General features: G+C 49.5%; 5 protein-coding genes across 5 annotated transcripts; 4 read left to right on the top strand and 1 right to left on the bottom strand.

The window, feature by feature from the left end:
* Nucleotides 1-110: 110 nt before the first annotated feature.
* Nucleotides 111-1,427, top strand: BDV27DRAFT_159075 (uncharacterized protein; the record flags this gene model as incomplete). The annotated part of the gene is made up of 1 exon (XM_032072817.1): nucleotides 111-1,427. One exon carries the CDS (start codon nucleotides 111-113, stop codon nucleotides 1,425-1,427), a length of 1,317 nt encoding a protein of 438 aa, XP_031926252.1.
* Nucleotides 1,428-3,801: 2,374 nt separating this feature from the next.
* On the bottom strand, nucleotides 3,802-12,985 carry BDV27DRAFT_159076 (uncharacterized protein; the record flags this gene model as incomplete). The annotated part of the gene is made up of 3 exons (XM_032072818.1): nucleotides 3,802-7,989; nucleotides 8,062-12,648; nucleotides 12,890-12,985. The coding sequence occupies 3 exons, from the start codon at nucleotides 12,983-12,985 to the stop codon at nucleotides 3,802-3,804; spliced, it is 8,871 nt and encodes a 2,956-aa protein (XP_031926253.1).
* Nucleotides 12,986-14,555: 1,570 nt separating this feature from the next.
* On the top strand, nucleotides 14,556-14,858 carry BDV27DRAFT_159077 (uncharacterized protein; the record flags this gene model as incomplete). Its single annotated transcript, XM_032072819.1, has 1 exon — nucleotides 14,556-14,858. One exon carries the CDS (start codon nucleotides 14,556-14,558, stop codon nucleotides 14,856-14,858), a length of 303 nt encoding a protein of 100 aa, XP_031926254.1.
* A 289-nt stretch (nucleotides 14,859-15,147) lies between these two features.
* On the top strand, nucleotides 15,148-17,560 carry BDV27DRAFT_159078 (uncharacterized protein; the record flags this gene model as incomplete). The annotated part of the gene is made up of 7 exons (XM_032072820.1): nucleotides 15,148-15,288; nucleotides 15,343-15,381; nucleotides 15,469-15,843; nucleotides 15,925-16,322; nucleotides 16,379-16,679; nucleotides 16,798-17,000; nucleotides 17,050-17,560. The coding sequence occupies 7 exons, from the start codon at nucleotides 15,148-15,150 to the stop codon at nucleotides 17,558-17,560; spliced, it is 1,968 nt and encodes a 655-aa protein (XP_031926255.1).
* A 380-nt stretch (nucleotides 17,561-17,940) lies between these two features.
* Nucleotides 17,941-18,274, top strand: BDV27DRAFT_159079 (uncharacterized protein; the record flags this gene model as incomplete). The annotated part of the gene is made up of 2 exons (XM_032072821.1): nucleotides 17,941-17,992; nucleotides 18,042-18,274. 2 exons carry the CDS (start codon nucleotides 17,941-17,943, stop codon nucleotides 18,272-18,274), a joined length of 285 nt encoding a protein of 94 aa, XP_031926256.1.
* Between the last annotated feature and the right edge of the window lie 780 nt (nucleotides 18,275-19,054).

Raw genomic sequence — 19,054 nt, forward strand, 5'->3', positions numbered from 1 at the left:
GGGGCATTAAAAGAATGGGGTCATGGGACCCACCAAAGAGCCGCAGATTTAAATAAATCTGTTCACTTCCTGTAAAGAAAGCCAACGCTATATCTGCGAGAAACTGAACTATGTCGTCGGCTTGCACTCACTCGTCCATCTGCTACACGTCTTCCCCTCATGCTAGAACGGTGGGGTTCAAGCGACCTGATAAAGCAGAAAGACTGGCCGCGGGGGAACCCACAGAAGCCCTGCTCCCAGAGGTGAAATGTATGGTCGATAATCCTGAAATCTTTCCTCCCCCCTTGATTTTACCCGGTGACGACCTTTCAGAGGACCCTGAGTGCCCTCCACAGAGCTATCAAGAATGGTTTCGTGAAGAAGAACGAAACCCAGTCACCGGAAAACGCAGAACAGTTTATGTAGTGCCCGCACCACTGGTGGGCGATGAAGTTAGCTTCATGAAGTCCTGGAGCATGCCTCGTGATGGTGGAGAGACACCATTTGTCCCCACACCCAAGTTCCTGGATATTTGCGATTATTTGGCATCATTCTACCATGGGTTGCCAATCAAAGCTCTGACCCAGTCACCGCCAGAGTTCATGTCATGGGAAGAATCCCAAAAGTCAAAAAGACCCCTTCCAGACCCCCAATATGTCGGACTAAGGGTCGCGGATGAATGTGTGGGTATACGCACTCGAGCATGCCCTGATGGCATATACTCCAGGCAACTAAATCTTGACGATCTTCTCGATGCTGCAATCAGCATGCTCCCAAAAGACGCCTATGCGCTTCTACTCTTAACAGACCACGATTTGTACGAGAATGATGAAGACATATTTGTATGCGGTCGTGCATATGGTGGAAGCCGAGTAGCAGTGGTCTCAAATGCACGATATAATCCAGTTCTAGATGCTTTCCAATCGGTTGACCGTCTCCACGCTTGGCCCCTGTCGCATTGTGCGGAGTATATGTCTACATGCTGTTCTCTTTCTGAGCCCAGGACGAAACGTCAGAAAAAGTCTCACTCAGCAAAAGCACAGACAAACCAGGAGTCAAGTTGTCCGAATGAACCACCCTCAACCCCCTTAGGCATGGCCTTTTCGGTCGGTCGTTCCCTGGCAGCCTTAGACTGGACAGAAGAATCCCTTGCTGCGCTATGGCTTGGTCGAATTTGTAGAACAGCTAGCCATGAGCTTGGCCATTGTTTTGGCATTGATCATTGTGTATATTACGCCTGTTGTATGCAAGGCACTGGCTCGATCCAAGAAGATGCCAGACAACCACCTTACATTTGCCCTGTTGATCAAGCAAAACTACTACGTGCAACTGGAACAACCAAGGCTCTGCGGGATAGTTCTCTTTTGTCTTTTTGCGAGCGTCCTGAGTTGAGAGAGACTCAATTCTTTGGCCCCCTTGCTGCATGGCTTCGCGCAAAGTCATGTTGAATGAAGATAGAACCCGCTTAGATATCGAACCAAAACGAAAAAGTCGTTATCATCTTTTGCTTTTCATGTTTCTGCTTGTTCAGGCTCGAAGGATGAGTCACTGCATGCGCGCAGAGACTCGGTAATCAAGCAACTATCTAAGAATTGCAGGCAGCCAGATCCCTATGTGCGAGCCCTGGACTGTTCGTGATCGCACGAGGATCATTGAAGAGGGTGGAAAGATTGACTCTTATCCGCCATCCCCTGAGGCTGTCCCGAGCGAAGTCAAGTCAAAGGTTATGGTGACCATTTTTTTTTTTTTTGGAAACCATTCCAACTTGGCATCAGGGATAAGTAGTATACGGAATGTAGATTTTAGTGTTGGCCCTATTAGAGCGTTATACTCTCAATTCTATTTCGTTCCCTGCAATCATTGTCCAATACATAGATTGAATGGTTCTCGCGCAGAATATGCAACATGCTAAACAGAGTATACTGCACACGACTGAGAATTTCCAAATGGCATTAGTCGCAATGACACGCGGGGAGACGTATTCGAAACAGGTCTGAAGACCGAAGAGCTAGATGTTTCTATTACCGAAAGCAATTTTTACTCAGTGAATGTGAAAGTCAGAGGGGAAAGAAGCGAGGAAAGGACAGTAGGAGCCCTCGAAAGTCATGAGAGTTCTAAACCGGTTCCGCGAAATGTGTAGCGGCCGAACTAACATTACAAAATATACATAGGGCTATAAGATCCATCTCTTTTACTAATCTTTTCAAACCTTTGCTAGTAATAGTCTGTGAACTTACGTGTGCTTCCTTATACTGCTACTTGCTCTTCGAGTTGCTTACACTTTGAACTAGCTTTGGAGAGTTTGAATCTGCAAATAATTCTAGCCTCTGCACTCTGAAATTTGGATCCGAAATACACGCTTTAACGACAACTGTCTTAACTAGCCCTTTAGTATTCTGTTGAGATACGCGTCCACAGAAGATTCACAAATTATGCCAGCATTCTCTCTTCGCAAACTCATACTCTATGATTGCTGCTCTCTGCTAAAGCCACTCCAATATGATGAGATCTGTTCCGTCCAGGATACCTTCAATTACTTCCATACCTTCATACGGATTGCTAACAGACCTTGCGTTGACCGGTTGATGCATTGCCAACAACAGCCATGATGAGTGACAGCCTTGTTGCTTTTATAGTTAGCCGGCATACAGGGAAGATGTCTTGCAAATCGATGCAGAGATTTCTTTTAAATAAGCACGAGAGTAGTTGACATCATTCCATCAGAGATCCCACCAAAAACGGTCTTGTCTTGCGTCAATTCTCACAATAATAAAACCTGTAGACGATTTCCGTAACCGAGTTTGCATGTTGGCACACCAGCAAAAAGTACCATAAAGGTAAGGACAAGGCAAAGATTAAGGAGCAATTTCACCATATCAGAAGTTAAGGAGAGCAACGTAGTATTTCAGGGTCGACAGATAAGGATTTGGTCTATTGTTGACAAAGGTTATACTACAGCAATCTCTGAGGACCGATTTACTTTCCGAACTGAAGATGCCATCATTAATGAAGTCCGGCAATGCGGAACATCTGTAAGTTGGGAAATTACATTTAGAATCATGAAGCCTGGAAAGCATTCATTAACAATGGCAGCTGTCATCATAAGACTCCTGCTCCTGTCAACCCAACATGATCTTTCCACGTGATCTTCCCCCTGGATCTGTACTCAAAAATTTGAATTCATTCAAACAACTTAGATAACGTTTTCTATTGAAACTAACTTATATAACATGTGGTGGGCCATCTAGTATGGCCAATCAATCAGAGCATGTTGCATAAGCACCTTTGATTTACCCTGTGCCCTGCAGCCCAAATTGGAAATTAGTACAAACTTCACTTCAGGCAGAAGACGACAAAAACGCAGCCAGGATTATCAGGCAGACATAACAATGCATTTGGGCGTAGCGCTAATAGTACTTACTGTCAGGCAAAACCCCGACCGCCGTTTTTACCGCTCGTTCTATTTTGTCTTTCCCATCTGTTTCTTTTGTTTTCTTTAGTCCCAACCATAGAATGAGCCATCCAGACAGCCTTAAGGAATCGTCAATTTATTGCCTTGCTTTTCAATTTCTATCATGACAGCTGATGGTAGTCGGCCATTGGCCATCTCAGTACAAGGCCATGTGGGTCCTGGTATAACTATCTGTATGTTTCAAAACATTCTACTCCGTATATGTTAATTCAATTTAATCTAGTTCGTTGATAATTCCAGGCAACAGAGGAGAATTGTACTTTATATACCTTATATTTGCCAAGGAGCAAGTATCATAATTTGGATTGATTTCTCTCCGCTCATATGCCACCTATCTATGTAGTCTTATACTAATGAACAGGGCTCATCTGTATTTCCGCCAGTGGCACACTGGGCGAACTGGCGAAAAGCATGATGGTGTCACAGAGCTGCTGCAGAACCATCTCCGCACCTGACTTGTCCAAGATATGACTTGAGGTTACCAGCCGAACACGAAGATTGGAGTTGCTGGGGATGGTCTCAATCAATATATGATTTGTCGGATACGGCTTGGCCACACTCTGCACTGAACAATTCGCTTGGCCAATTTTGAAGCTATTCTCTGGGTTCACGTTCTGGTGCACTAGGATGCTGCCACAATGCACCCCTGGGCCCCATAGCGAGTCAAGTTCCACCAATTCCTGAAGTTCAACCGATTCGAACGACAAGGTGTCACTGTGCTGATTTTGGATGACCTGAAGGAGATCCAGGACCGTCCAGGTAGGATCGAGCGCCACCCGCACGGGGAGACGTCTGATACAGAGCCCGACGACACTCTGAGTTTCTTCAGAAGCCAGGTGCCGACCGTTAGTTGTCTGAACAAACATTACATCTCTGCAGCTGCCCAGCTGAGAGAGGACGAAGGACCAAGCCGCTTTGATCAAGTTCGCCAAAGTGGTCTCCCCACGTACAAGCGGACAAGGGAGAACGATGGTCCGTTCATCTTCTACCAGGGTGGTGAAATCCAATGTCTCCTGTCCGCAGCCTCTATTTCCAAGGCGGGTCATATGAGAATCTCTGAGGAGTCTCGTCCAGAAGTCGGCGGCGCGGTCCGACTGGCTTATCGTGCACTCATCCAAATAAGCGGCAAATGAAGGGGCTTGCGGCAGGCAGGCACCTTCAAAGAGGGCCTTGAGATCGCCTAGGAGGGTCGAGATGCTGAATGCATCATACTGTGCATGCGAGAGCCGCACCACCAAAGACCGGTGGTCATCATCGCGCCCCTGGACCAAAGTGAATTGAGTGATGAACACACTCATTGAAGGTATCGGGATGCAATCCGTATTGATCAGATCACTAGTCGCCTTGACCAGGTCGATACCTTCGCAATGGACACTTCGCCAGAAGTCTATGGCGCGCTCCTGCAACACCACTTGTGCCGTCTTCGATTGGTACGGCAGAAATATGGTCCGTAAGATCGTGTGCCTTTGGATCAATGCCTGACAGGCCATCTTGAGCTTTGTATTGTCCATTGGCCCACGCAGATTGAGGATAAAGTGGGTGCAAGGGAGCCGCAAGCTACTGTCCTGACTTTCTGTAGCAGGAAGAATATCTTGAACATCGTCATGGCGCAGTTGGAGGCCTAGACAGGACAGTGAGTAGGATAAAAATGCTTTTCTTAGTTTCTCCCAAGACTTGAATCCGAAATACCGTTCAGTGCTCGTAGCTGCTGGTGCCGGGTCTCGCGCAGTACTTTCGTCTGTGCCTCTAAGTGAAGGCACTAGATCAGATATTCTCGGATTACGAAATACATCGGCGACGCGGAAAAAGAGACTATGTTGGCGCGCAAGCTGAGCAAATCGGATGGCGACAATGGAATCGCCACCAAGGGAAAAGAAATTATCGTCCATTCCAATATCGTGAGGTTCAATCTCCAGTACCTGTGACAGCACAGACAACAGGAGGCGTTCCGTCCGTGTCGAAGGAGGGCGTTTGACCCCTCCAGCCCGCTGCGCGTATGCCGCAAATAGGTCTTTGCGGGGAATTTGGGACGCTCGCTGGCGGAGCAGGCGACGATTTTTTTTCCCATTGTGTGTCAATGGCACCCGGTACAGCGGGATGAAAATGCTAGGCACCATGTAACCTGGCACCTGGTGCTCCAGTCGTTCTCTTGCATGTTGCCCACCGGCGAGAAACTCGGAAGTGGCGGTACAGAAAATCTTGTCTGGTTGATCCGGTTGACCTTTTCGATAATCGCATTGATCCGTCTCAATGAAGGCTGCCAACAGTGCTTCTGCTTTTCCGTTGGAGACAAGGGGCATAATAAGTTCGGCGACGACTTCTCGGGAAGATGGAAAGCACTGGCGCACATGGTACTCGACCTCGCCCATCTCGAGACGTTGCCCGTGCAGCTTGGCCTGGTCGTCTTTGCGCCCAATATACAGCAAGGATCCGTCCGTAGTATACTGGACTAGGTCGCCCGTCTTATACAGCAGCCCAGTTCGCCCTAATCGCCTCAGCCATGGGGGTGGGTTTGTGATAAAAGCCTGGGCCGTCTTCTGGTGATCATGCAGGTAACCGCGACCAACGATGGGCCCTTCAACCACCAGCTCACCCACGGCTCCGATGGGCACCAGCCGCCGGTAGTCGTGGCGATCCACGACCCAGCAGATGGCACCCTGGCCGCGACCAATATTCCCAGGATTGGATCGGTGCGGGTGGAGAACTTGCGATTGTGTGACGCAATAGGAGCACTCGGCCGGCCCATAGCAGTTCATCAGCTGCACTTTTCCCGCCCAGGATTCGACGTCCTTGGAAGCCATAGGCTCCCCACCGAGGGTTATGGTGCGGACTGAGGGAATGGCCTCGGGCGATAGCAGCCGCAGAACCGATGGTGTGAGATCGAGGCGATTGACGCGCAGCCGGCCTATCGTCTCTGCCAAGGTATCTTTCAACCCGTTCTGAGCGGGGATGCACACACAACCGCCGGCTAACAGTGTACGCAGAAAATCTGCGATGCTCACATCGAACATGTAGGACGCAAACTGCAAGGTCCGGGATGAATGGTCCAAGAATCGGCCAGGGTTCTGTGCGAGGGCGCCGGTGTAAAATGCACTATGGTGAATGACCACACCCTTAGGCTTGCCAGTCGATCCAGATGTGAAAACTACATAGAGGTCATCGGCCGGGGTGGCTGTAGAGGGTGGCATTGTCGAGGGTGTGGCGCTTGCAGACAGAGGAAACTCCTGGTCTCCGAGAACAACTACCTCCGCGGCCAGCTGATGGCAGATCGGGGCAGTATGTGGCGTGGAGATGGCGACGGGTGGATTGAGATCTCGCGCAACGGTCATCAAACGTTCCGTGGGAACTTCCGGATCGAGAAGAGCGAATGCTCCTCCGGCCTTGAGGACTCCAAGAATAGCTACGGCAGTCCAGCGAGTTTTTTCCTGGCAAACGGGTACTACAATTCCCGGTCGTACGTCCATCCGTTTCAGTTGCCATGCCAGCTGCGATGAGTACTCGTCGAGCTGCTGGTAGGAAAAGTCTCCATCCCACGCACAGATGGCGGGTGCGTCTGGACTGTCGAGAGCGTGTGCATGGATAGACTCGTGCACACATGCCTCAATTCGTTCAGGAACGACTCCGTTCCACCGGTCCAGCCGCTCCATGTCCTCAGGGCTGAGTGTTAGGATCTCTCCAACCTGTCGCGCCGCATTATCATGCACTTGCCGTAGGATGTGCGCAAACTGAAAGCCAATTCGCTGGGCTTTGGCGCGCTCTAGACAGTTTTTATCGAATTTCACATGCACTATCAGCGTGCCGTTGGACAGGGGCTGACAGAGAACTACCAGCGGATGCCCCACAGCATTTTGAAGGTCTAGTTCGCATATGGAGCTAGCTCTCCGAGGCTGCAAGAGGAGGATATTATGGTACTGATAGGCGGCCCCGGGCGTGTCGGATAATGGCAATGTGTTGCTAGCTCGGCAGCCCTGAAGAGACAACCGCGTCTGTCTGTCCTCTTGAGCTTGCTGCAGCTTGTCTGCAATGCGATCACATGAGTCGACGCATATCCTTACTGGGAGCACGCCGCCTGCCAGGTCTCCCTCCAAGACGCCGAAGAGGATGTCCTCGGACCCAGTATATTGAGAGAGAACAATGGCCCATGCGAGCTGCATCAGAGGAGATATCTCGCTGTCTGGAAGCCCTGGCTGCCCCTTCATTGTCACAGAAAGCTCAAACGACTCACTGGCCTCGGGGCAGTAATTGCGCGGTATTGTCGGAAATGGCTCTCCACTGTAATTTGCGAACTGCCGACGACAATAGGTTTCAACCCGGTGTGATCCCCCGATGTTTTGTGAGACGTGTCCCAGGTTGCTGGTGCCAAAGAGAGGGAGCTCTTTAATGCTGGTATCAGGTGTGTACGCAAGAATCTCGGAGACGGCTTCACGGAATATATCTGCCATCTCCCATTTTTGGGTCTCTGATAGGACATGTGGGCGATAAGTGAATGTTGCTCTAGCGATGTCACTCCGGAGGGCAATCTCAACGATCACATCATACTTGAGTTACGCGGTATCAGCAAGTGGCCTATAGTTTTTCTACCCAGGGGCCAACGTTGGTGTTAGACTTACCTCGGTGTTATCTTCGCTACTAATGGTTTCGAATGAGATGGTCGGAGACCAACTCTCTTCTTCCTCGGAGCCCACTACGAGCCTGTTCAGCGATATGCCTGTGTTGAAGAGAGTCTTACCCGAGAGGTTCATCGAGTGAAATATGTCAGCGAGAGCAAAGTGTTGGTGAGCTAGCGCTTGTGTGTAGTCCGTCTGACTTCCCTCTAGCACCTCCAGCAGCGAGGCATCGGCCCTCAGAGCCAGTCGTGAGACTAGCATATTGATAAAGGGCCCCACTGCATGATCGATACCCGATAGAGGCATATCCCGTCCGGAGGTCGTATAACCAAAGCAAACTTCATCAGAACCAGTGTAACAGCGTAATACCAACCCCCAGGCCGCCTGAAAGATATTCGCCGGGGTTACGCCATGTGTGCTGCAATAAGCTCTCCAGTTTGAATCCACTGGGATGTCGAGATCGAAAGACCTCCATGCTCCGCTGGCATCATCTTCACCCGTCGTGTTAAGTGGAGGAAAGAGACACGGCTCAACGCCCTTGAGATAGCTTGTCCAGTAACACCGAGCGGCCTCGCTTTCTTGCTGGTGCAGCATCTCAATGTAATTGACGAAACGGAAATTGGAGGGTTCAATGAGCCGTCCGTCGTATGCCCGTGACAGATCGCGCAGCACGATCTGGGCGGATATTTCGTCGATTAGGGCATGATTGATTTCGAGTTTACACAAAACCTCATTTGTGCGTGTTGCGCACAGCGTCAATCGATGGAGAGGCTTGCTACCTCCGGGAAAAGGGCGCCTTGATTGGAGGCGTTTGACCATCGATATGGCGCTTTCATCCCAGTCCAACACATCGAGATCAACGTCCACTGTCTTCAGCACAACCTGGTCCAGATAACCCTCCTTGGTGACAGCGTCGATAAATATCGTTCTCAGGATCTCATGACGATCAACGACCTGCCTCCATGCTTGAGCAATTCTGTCTAGCTCGACCGCTCCCGCAGAAGAAATTACCCGGCAGATCAACTGACAATGGTAGCGATCCGGGTCCAAGGACTGTGCTACCAGAATGCCTCGCTGAACAGGCGAGCAAGGGTACGCCGCTTGCATCATCGCAGAAGATACTCCAATTGCCGGAAGAGTCTTGTATAGTAGCCTGTCCAGGCTTGGATACGTCAATGGTAACAGTGGGAAATCCCGGAGAGTGTAACTATGGGGCTGGAAGACCAACTCTTGCGCAGCGGCTTTCAAGGACTGCTTACATATGCGAATCCACTGGCTGATGGCCTGCTGTCGAGGAATGTAGCGGCTGTAGACGAACCTAAACTCCAGACAGCCCTGGCTCACCACAGCTGTGATATCAAACAACTCTGGCCGCTCTAAATCACCCGAGATATCCTCCACGCCGTTTCGCGATAATCGGGTGGCCGACTGCAGACGAGCCCCAGGTCGCTCAAGCTGTTGGAACAACCCAATATAGTTGAAGGAAATCTCCATACGGCCGTGGTTGGCAAACCTTTTACGGCCCTCACTGTTCAGGTATCGTGAGGCGAAGTAAGCCCAGCCTTTGCTGGGGACCAGTCGTCGACAGTCCTTGACGCGACGCAGCACATCCCCCAGGGTGTTATTATGGTTGATGTCAATATAGGTTGGCCAGATAGTGGTCAACCACCCCACCGTGCGTGAAAGGTCCATAGTAGGGTCCCACGGCTCGCGTCCATGACCTTCAGAGAAGAGAGCTGGCGGCGGCCGGTCCCGGAACACTTGTGTAAACGAATAGAGCAATGCGGCATGCAAGACCTCCACTGGCTGTGTACCAAAAGCGTTGTTGGCTGGCCCCAGAAGCGACTTCGTAGCGTCCAAGTCCAGTGTAAAGCGTTCCTGGTGACTGTCCGCCCAAGTATTCCGGTGAGGGGCAAGACTCCAATAGGCATCCTGCGAAGGTGGCAGTTCAAATGGCAAGGCTGCGTCGGGCATAAGGTGGGCTTGAGCGTGTTCGGATTGAAGTCGACACCAAATCTGGAAAGGAAGGGAGGGAGCGCTGTCCAACAATCTCCCCGTTGAGAGCAACCCCTCTAGGTCCTCCAGCATTATGCGCCAGGATACCCAGTCAACTACCAAGTGGTGGGCCACAATGAAGATATACTGTTCTGGTTCAAGTTCGCCTTGCATATCCAAAAGATCCACACTTACCAGGGGCCCTCGCTGAATGTCCAAGGACTGTTGGCTCTTCATCATGATCGCACGGGCTTCGTCATCACTCCTGACTTGCTTCGCCTGGAACCGGTAGCTGCCATCAATGCCAGCGGGAATTGACTGCATCCATCTTCCTGGAGCAACATGACTATATCGCGTCCGAAGCATAGAGTGATATGTAAGAAGCTCGGTGACGGCCCCCCGAAGCTCGTCTGATGTCGTGGGAGGGTTGCATCGCAGGAGGAAGCTTTGGTTATAGTAGTTGTGTTGTTGGGGCGGGACCTCCTCGAAAAACATTTGCTGGATCGGGGAGAGATGAAATGGTGTATCCAGCTGCTCTGTTTCTATCGTCATGGGGGACTGGGTTGTCATTCCCAATGAGCCTGCCAGCTTGGCAATGGTCCTGCAGTGGAATATGTCTGCCACTCGACAGTTTAAACCGGCGGTTCTGGCTTGTGCGGAGGCCTGCATCGCAGCGATCGAATCGCCTCCCAGCCCGAAGAAATCCGCGTCAGCGCCGATGACTTGTGGTTGTAGATTCAATACACGCGCCCAGACCTGTTGGAGGGCGCGCTCCGATGGGGTAGTCGGCATTCGCGTCTGGGTGGTGGCAGTGGCGTTATATTCGAGCAACTGCATCGAAGACAGAGCAGCTGCCTCTGTCTGGAGTTGCCGACGATCCAGTTTGCCGGTCGCTGTCAAGGGCAGGGTGGATAAGACAAGAAAGACCACAGGGACCATGTAGATCGGTAATCGCTTCTTCAGCTCGCTCTGAACTGTGGCCATCTCGGCTCGCGTAGCATCACTCGGGACGGCGAACAAATGGTTTCCAGGGCTCTTCTCTTTCATACCCCAGAGAAATACTATCAGGACAGGAGTCCTTCGATCCCCTTGAGGTACGACGACTTCCACTGCCACATCGTGCAGAGTCGGGATACATTCCCGGACGTGATGCTCGACCTCAGACAACTCCATGCGCTGTCCACGGATCTTGACCTGGTTATCCTTTCGACCGAGGATTCTAATCGAGCCGTCCGTCTCGCGGCGGGCAAGATCTCCCGTCTTATACAGTCCCCAGTTGTATGGGCTACTAGGGCGGAAATGTTGCATCCATTTCGGGGGTTCTATGAACGAGGCCGCCATTTGCTCTGGGCTGTTGATATACCCGCTTCCAACAGTAGGGCCTTCGATGACCAATTCCCCTACGGTAGACACGGGCATCAATTTCTCATGGTTATCCTGGTCGACGATCCAAATTCGGGCGCCTACGGGGAAGCCCACATTTGAAGGGTCCGTCTGTGGCGTTAGATGGTTGTTCAGAGCTGCGTTGATGGAACATTCCGCCGGTCCATACGAATTAACCAGACGGACATGTGGACTCCAGATGGTAACGATATCTTTGGATAGTGCTTCGCCTCCCACGACAATCGTCTCTATACTCGGCACTTGCTCCGGTCGCAGGGTTCTGAGGAGGGTGGGTGTCATGTCAGCAAAGTTGGCTTGCAGCTGGGATATCGCCGTCGGCAGGTTGTCCATGAGTTGGGTCTCCGATGGCACGCAAATACAGCCCCCAACCAATAAAGGGATGAGCATATCCGAGACACTGACATCGAAAGCGTAGGAGGAAAAGGAGAGGGCGCGCGTTTCCCGGTTGTAGCCGACTGCCTCCACATAAGGTCTTACCATGGAGCAAAAAGATCGGTGGCAGATCTTCACGCCCTTGGGCTTTCCAGTGGAGCCAGAGGTGAAGATGACATAGGCTAAGCTGCTACTAGAGGTCCTTTGGCGGCCTTTAATGTCGACTGCATTGATCGCAAGGTGTGATTGTACTGTATCCACTGTGATCACTTCTGGCCCAAGGTCCGAAACTTTCGCAGCATGGCTGTTGCGGCAAAGGATCCATCTTGCACCCGATTCTTCACAGATCTGGCGTAGGCGGAGGTGGGGGCATGCGGGGTCCAATAAGAGAAATGCCCCTCCGGCCTTCAAAACCGCCAGGACGACGGCCGGAGTCCACTTGGATTTGTTCAAAAGGACAGCGACGATGCGATTAGGACCAACACCACAGGAGATAAGCTGATCGGCCAGTCTCGAGGAGAGCAGGTCCACCTCCCTGTATGTGAAATTGCCATCCCAAGCACAGACTGCCGCGGCATCTGGTTGGGCAGAACACTGGTCCTCGATAAGCTCATGGATGCAACTGTCCTCTTCGGTGGGTAAATTCCCGTTCCATGACTGCAGCTGCGATATATCCTTCGCGCTCAGAGTATCGATTGAAGTATGGCATCCCGCTTCATCGCCGGCTCCGTTAGCCTTGCACTGGTTCCCTTGGGGTGAATCCTCAGTGATGTAAAGCGTCTTGGTAGTCAGACCCGTGCTGTACTCGCCCATAATGTGCTAATTGTCACTGTTCAAGGCTCAACAATGTGCGCAAGGATGCGATGGAGACGAGTGACTTTTGTGTCAAAACAGTATCACTAGATGAATAGAGAACGCTAGCTTTTATGAAGATGATCAAAATTCTGAGTATACATTCTATACATCTCCTCAGCTCCTTTCTAAATCTTAATTTATCTTTATACCGCTTTCTTCCAATAGGGCTCGTTGTTACTACCTCCTCATGTGCTCTGTTTCCTACGCCGGAATCCAAGGGTATCATTGCGCTGGCAGTGAGCGAATGACAGGGCCGGATCCTGTGGTGTTCTGACTCGGTGAAATGCCAATCACCAATCATATTGGCTGTTCGACAACTTGACATGTCATGTAAGGTTGCTTCCGGCATTCTTTGGCGGGGCCGCTTTAAGAAATCTAGACCGTCCCCAAGACTTAAACCATTATTTGGCAACAGCGGCATGGAACCTTCAGGCGACACCGTCCTGCATCAGGCTTTCCAGTCGAGGACGTAATGGCTTGTTAGGGCTGTTTTGATGCGCACGTCGCTCTGCATGCGGCCATTGAAACTTGATTCTCGCCCAAAACTTGTATGTGATAATCACATCATTCAACTGTATATGATTGCTAAGCAGATATACTAATAGAGCGCTGCATTAACGCAGCATGAAAGGTTTTTCTACTAGGTTGAATTCAATTATTACATTAGCACAAAGCAAGCTTCTTGGTCTATCTATATCTAAAATATTTTAGTGGCGGCCCGAGCCTCACTGGCCTTATTCTATTAAATTTTATGTCTGTATAAACCTTAATATTGAGGTTATGGGCTGCTTTGAATGACTACAATTCAGTACTCGGCATAAAGTCCGGCCGACATGGCTGTTTCCTGATTGATTGCGTTATCCTGATCGGATTTCCGGAAGGAGTAAATGTTGATTGCTACTCAAGGTGCAATCCTGAGTAGTGACACTCGGTTGTGGGTTTATTAGTGACAACAAACCAATGCTTTTGTTACCGGTACCCACTTTCTTCGGTAATCCAGCCCATCTAGCATCCTACGCAGACTGACGTTGGCGTTGGTACATCTAGCTGTAGTGTAGAGATGCCATATTTGGAATTGGGTGAAGTGGTCCAGCCGCAGGCCAACGACAGTAGTGGATGGAAACGCGTTGAGATGTCTGCAAGCAGCACAGCTATAGGCAGGTGGCCAATTCCACAGCCACTGCTGCATAGTATGAGCACGGCGCAAAAGAGAGTCTTACCAAAATAACCTTGTAGTAGACGTCAATATTATATACCACTGCGGTCCCATCTCCGCGGCGGATTAACCTCTCCCACTCATGTAGATGTCGAGGGTCATATAGATCAGCCAGGCTTGCCTGTCTACTACCGAAACCGGATCAAACAGCTGCTACATGATGCGGAAGTTTATCTCGCGTGGTAAATGGAGCGGTCGAGAAGTTCCCTTCGTAGGATTATGTCAAAGGATGGGAACTCTATGTTGTCCCGGTTAATGGTGACACGCTCAATTTAATGACAGATTACTTTTAATAGTTACATAACATTGGACTATAACCCGTTCTAGACCTCAAAGAGGGAATTACATCAACTGCACTGGTGTGATACTCTACGACACATAAGTTCTGCAGATTAAGTTCGGAAAGAGCTGGATCTAACCGCAGATAAGATGCTGCATCTTGCGTCATTAAGAATGTCGTTATCATTCACTCATCGTGTAATTGTGAATATCAGGGCCGGTATATCTGCACCTTGGACAACATAAATAGGGTCGAGTCGACAGCAAAAGCGAGATTTGCGTTGTTGATTGCATGGCAATCCTTTTTGCCGGGCGAATCGATCGCAAAACGAAGATACTCTCAGGCTTTGCCATTATTCACGTCGCCTAAGGCAGAATGGCGCCCGATGCTGGGTCATATGAGTTTTACCCTATTACAGGGATTCCTGTCCCAGACCCCGACTGTTGTGCTGAGACTCCTGACCAAAAATCCGACCCTTATGCTGAGATTAATAGAAAAGTACCTGTGCGCCAGGACATTGATGAATGGAGCACCAACCAGCGTAACAGAAGGCAGGTGGACCTATTCATTCTAGCCCTGGAAAAGCTTCAGAAGAGGGATCCAAAAGAAAGACTGTCTTACTTTCAAATCGCGGGTATCAAGCCAACTGCTAAAAGATATTACTCCATGGAAAGCTGAGGAGTGGCAGGTATACATGGACATCCATTTACACGATGGGACGATCCCACTCCGGGGCCACTGCGAAATGGGTACTGTGCTCACTCAAACATCTTGTTTCCCATCTGGCATCGTCCATATATGCTTCTCTATGAGGTATGTGCAAGAGGTTACTGCGTCATATTCGATATAGACAGCTTACACTTCCTCCATCTGGAATTCAGCAATCCATCTACGAGGCTATGGTTAACGAAGTCATTCCCAACTTCCCCAGTGCTCAGCAGTGCAATTGGAAAAAAGAGGCAAACCAATGGCGTCTGTCTTACTGGGACTGGGCCCGCCAATCCCTTTATTTCAATTCCGCAATCCTACCGAAGAGACAATGCTTTCAGCCGGTGTAGGAACTGATAACCCTTGGGAAACCGCAGATAACAATGCAGAGGATATGAAGGTCTGTGGAAACGCGCTCTATCTCTAGCTAGAACAATGCTAACCAATAATATAGTTTGGCTATTGTATCGGAACTAGTCGATGGCCAGATGAGGTAGATCGGAAACCCGACACCGAGGCATGGCGGCAAGGCGTTGTGAACAATTACAAAATAGCTAATAAATTCCGAAGCACTGACTAGGCGAAAGAGGGGAAACCAGAAAAGCCTTACGGAACAACAGCTAAGATGGTCTTTCGTCTTCTCACGGTTCCCATAGAATATATCACCTTTGCCAGCACAAAGATATGGTCAACTCCCAATGACGAATGCGATAATAAATACAATGACAAATACAAAGGTGCTACCAAACAAAAAGAAAAGACCGAAGAAGAAAAAAAGGCCGAGATGATAAATAAATCAGTGGACGAAGATCTTAATCTAGAGTTCATTCACAATTACATCCACGGCTGTACCGGAGGTGATGGGCACATGGCCAATGTTCCCGTTGCAGCCTTTGATCCTCTCTTCTGGTTGCACCACTGGCAAGTGCTAATCCTCTTATTCTCTTCTATGGCCGTATTTGACCATTGAACTTATGACTGACCGATCGATCTCTCCTTGAGCAGTAATATTGACCGTCTATTGGCAATCTGGCAGGCATTGAATCCTGAGAAATGGCTGGATGTCCATTCCATTCCAAGTGGTGAAACAATCACGAATGAAAATTACGATGAGGAAAAGGTTTCTCCCACGGTTCCACTACGCCCTTTCCGGCGTGATAAGAAAGGTACTTATGTAACGCCTGAAGATGTGCGATACACAGCAAAGCTGGGTTACTCATACGCTGATCTGCAGCCTTGGTTGGAAAAGTACAACCCTAACAAAAAATTCAATCAAAGGCTCTTCGTAAAGGACCTAAACAGAAGGATTAACTTGCTCTATGGATTTTCCAGAATTCTGGCACTGGACCCTAAATTTCCTACCATGGACGGTATGGCGACTGTCGAGGGCGGGTTGCTTATCCAGGACTATGCCTTCAGCATTCGGTTCCTAAAGTTTGCTTATCCCACTCATCATCAGTGTAATACATCGCGAGTCTAACAGTTAACAGGTTTGGATTAGGGGGAGGTCCGTTCTGGATCAGACTGCATTTGGCTCAGGATAATGAGAACCCCGCGCCAGTGTTGGACCTGATTGCCGAAGTGTATAACTTCAGTCAAAAAGTACAAACTGAGAATGGTAAGTGTGTCAATTGCGAAAAGCTGAAGGAGCTGAAGGTCAGGTCAACTGCATATATTGCCATCACCCCTGTGCTTTTGAACCTGGCAAGAGAAGGCAAGAAATTAGGGTCCCTGACCAAGGAGGTTGTACTGAAGTATCTTCGCGATCATGTCTACTGGAGTGTGATTATGGTTTGAGAATCCCATGCAGCCACTTCCTTTCAACCTTTCTCTGCCCTCCTATTTTCCCCCTTCTCACTTCCCTTTTCTCTCGTCTCCCCCGAATGACTGCTAATGCCATGCGACGTAGGGTGGCAACGTATTGAGTTCCACCGAAGTGAAAAAGTTGGAGCTTGAGATTGTTGGTAGTACCAATGATAGTAAACACTACGAGGATCCCACCCGTATGCCTGAGTTTGACAACTTCGAGGCGCAGCCATCAATCTCTGGCGGCGCTGAGGGAGCGTTTAATCCTGATCTATATAACAGAACTCCTGAACCTTCCCCTCCGAAGTAAGGTCTCTTCTTGTTTATTCAACTCTTGAGTGCTGACAATGCCAAGGATTCAACCACCGAAGGCTACCTTGGAACTTAGAAATTCTCTTTGCTTCAGACAGCAGTTGGGCACGGACAGTGTAATTATTGTCAAGTCAGCGCTTGTAGACTTAACTCCACCCAGTCCTTCCGAAAGTGACATGACTCAACTCTCTATTACCAACGGACTTGGGGATATCGTCTTCCATATATCCATTCGGCGCACCCAGTGCGCGATTATATTCAACACTAAGCCCGCCTCTGGCCAGTGGGGCCCAGAAGTTGAGGTCCAATTGGAAAGGCACTTCAGGGGACAGGACGAGGCAACCATCCTTATTCATGACCAAGGCGAGGGCTACGAGACCTTTGTTAACTGGACCCATGTCCACTGGTTTGAAAAGAGAATATGGCCGACGGCACCCCAGGCTATCCATTACGGACTGTCCGACGGCCAGGGGGCCACGTCTGTTCTGGCGCCTAAACTTCAGGTCTTTACATATCCATCTATGAAGGACGTGTTTTTCCCGGACGTCGAATAGTGCAACTGTGACCTTGGGAGCTCACAGCAGGCATTCTACGGGATGAGACATAGGCTCCTACTTAGCGCAGAGGCTCATCCTATGATGATTTCATGCCTTGGCACGGGTTTTCCCTGGGATATATTTTGCCAGGTTTTCCCTTGCTGTAACCCGAATGGGAAGGCTACTACAAGCGTTATGGTTTTTTCACTGTTATCATGCTGTGATGAAATATGCGGCAATTTCTGTGTTGTAATTTCGGACGCGTATAATTCATTTGACATTGACCTTTCTGATAAGCATACTATAGCGGACTGCAGTGCTACTTCATCTCTACCTCCCATATTCATGTCCTGATAAACTATCAGTTGACTAGTGATTAATAAACATACACATAAACAATGAGGGAGGACATGACCACCAGCTTCATTGACAAGCATACACCACCGCCCGGTGAGCATGTCATCTATCTCACTCCCTGATCATTGCTGACGGTGTCCAGAAACCCGACCAGAAACATGCCTGTTCTGCCGGGAAGACCTGGCACCGGATGCCTCGTACCGCCAGGTGTGCCGCACCCATTATCTTCACTCACCCTGTATTAGTGACTGGATGAGTCGGGGGCGCGGATACCTGCCCTGTGTGCCGCCGCAAGCTGGCATCCCGCCCGTGGCTTCGCATGAAGCAGTCGGGCACTCAAACAGAAGTCCAATCGCAGAAACTGCTTCTGGATAGGGGAAACACGACTTCAAAAAAAAAAAAAAAAAAAGAGGGGGGGGTGGTTGCTTAATAGAATCTGGAATCGGCTGCGAAGAAAGAGGCGCTCATAGCAGCGGGCGTCACATCATTCGCATGACTTGGTGCAGGATCATGGTTCACCTTGTATTCCAATGACACCAATAAATCCGACAGACAACAGATGTATGGGAACTTTGAGCTGGGGTTCTAGGGCATGTTAACGTGTGTATTTGAACGAATATATGAGTGTTCTTCAGTCTGTACTGAGTCCCTCTTTACATCTCTACGGTTATCAAGACCCAAAGACACCAGAACACAAGTTGAAAGCATCACAGAGGTAAAATGAGTAATTCTCAGAGACAAATAAGATCATTTTCCACGGCTGTGCATATCCAAGCTTTGGCTTGGTTCGTAAGACCCGCAGCTTCTTAGATAGACATAGAATATTTAGCCAACTTCATTCCGATCGACCAAGGACCCGATCAATGGCGAGAACTGCTAGGTATACCGAAGCTACAGTGGTATAACAACAAGTCATGTTTCGTATCTAGAAGAATCGAGTGACAACAAGCTCAGGATCAAGTCGGGATGTTTGTAAACTAAGGTACTCCTACTTTGTTGTAGGACCTCCAAAGTTAAAATGTCCTCGGGTGGTCGCAGTAGGACTCCAATCTCCCAAGGATGTCCATTTCCCCTCTACTTTGGGTCGCCTCTAGCCAATACACGCCTTAACTGAATGATGAAATTAGGTACGTTAGATTTGATAACCCACAAGTT

This window comes from Aspergillus caelatus (assembly GCF_009193585.1).
Source record: "Aspergillus caelatus strain CBS 763.97 unplaced genomic scaffold BDV27scaffold_121, whole genome shotgun sequence".
Classification (NCBI taxonomy): Eukaryota; Fungi; Ascomycota; class Eurotiomycetes; order Eurotiales; family Aspergillaceae; genus Aspergillus; species Aspergillus caelatus.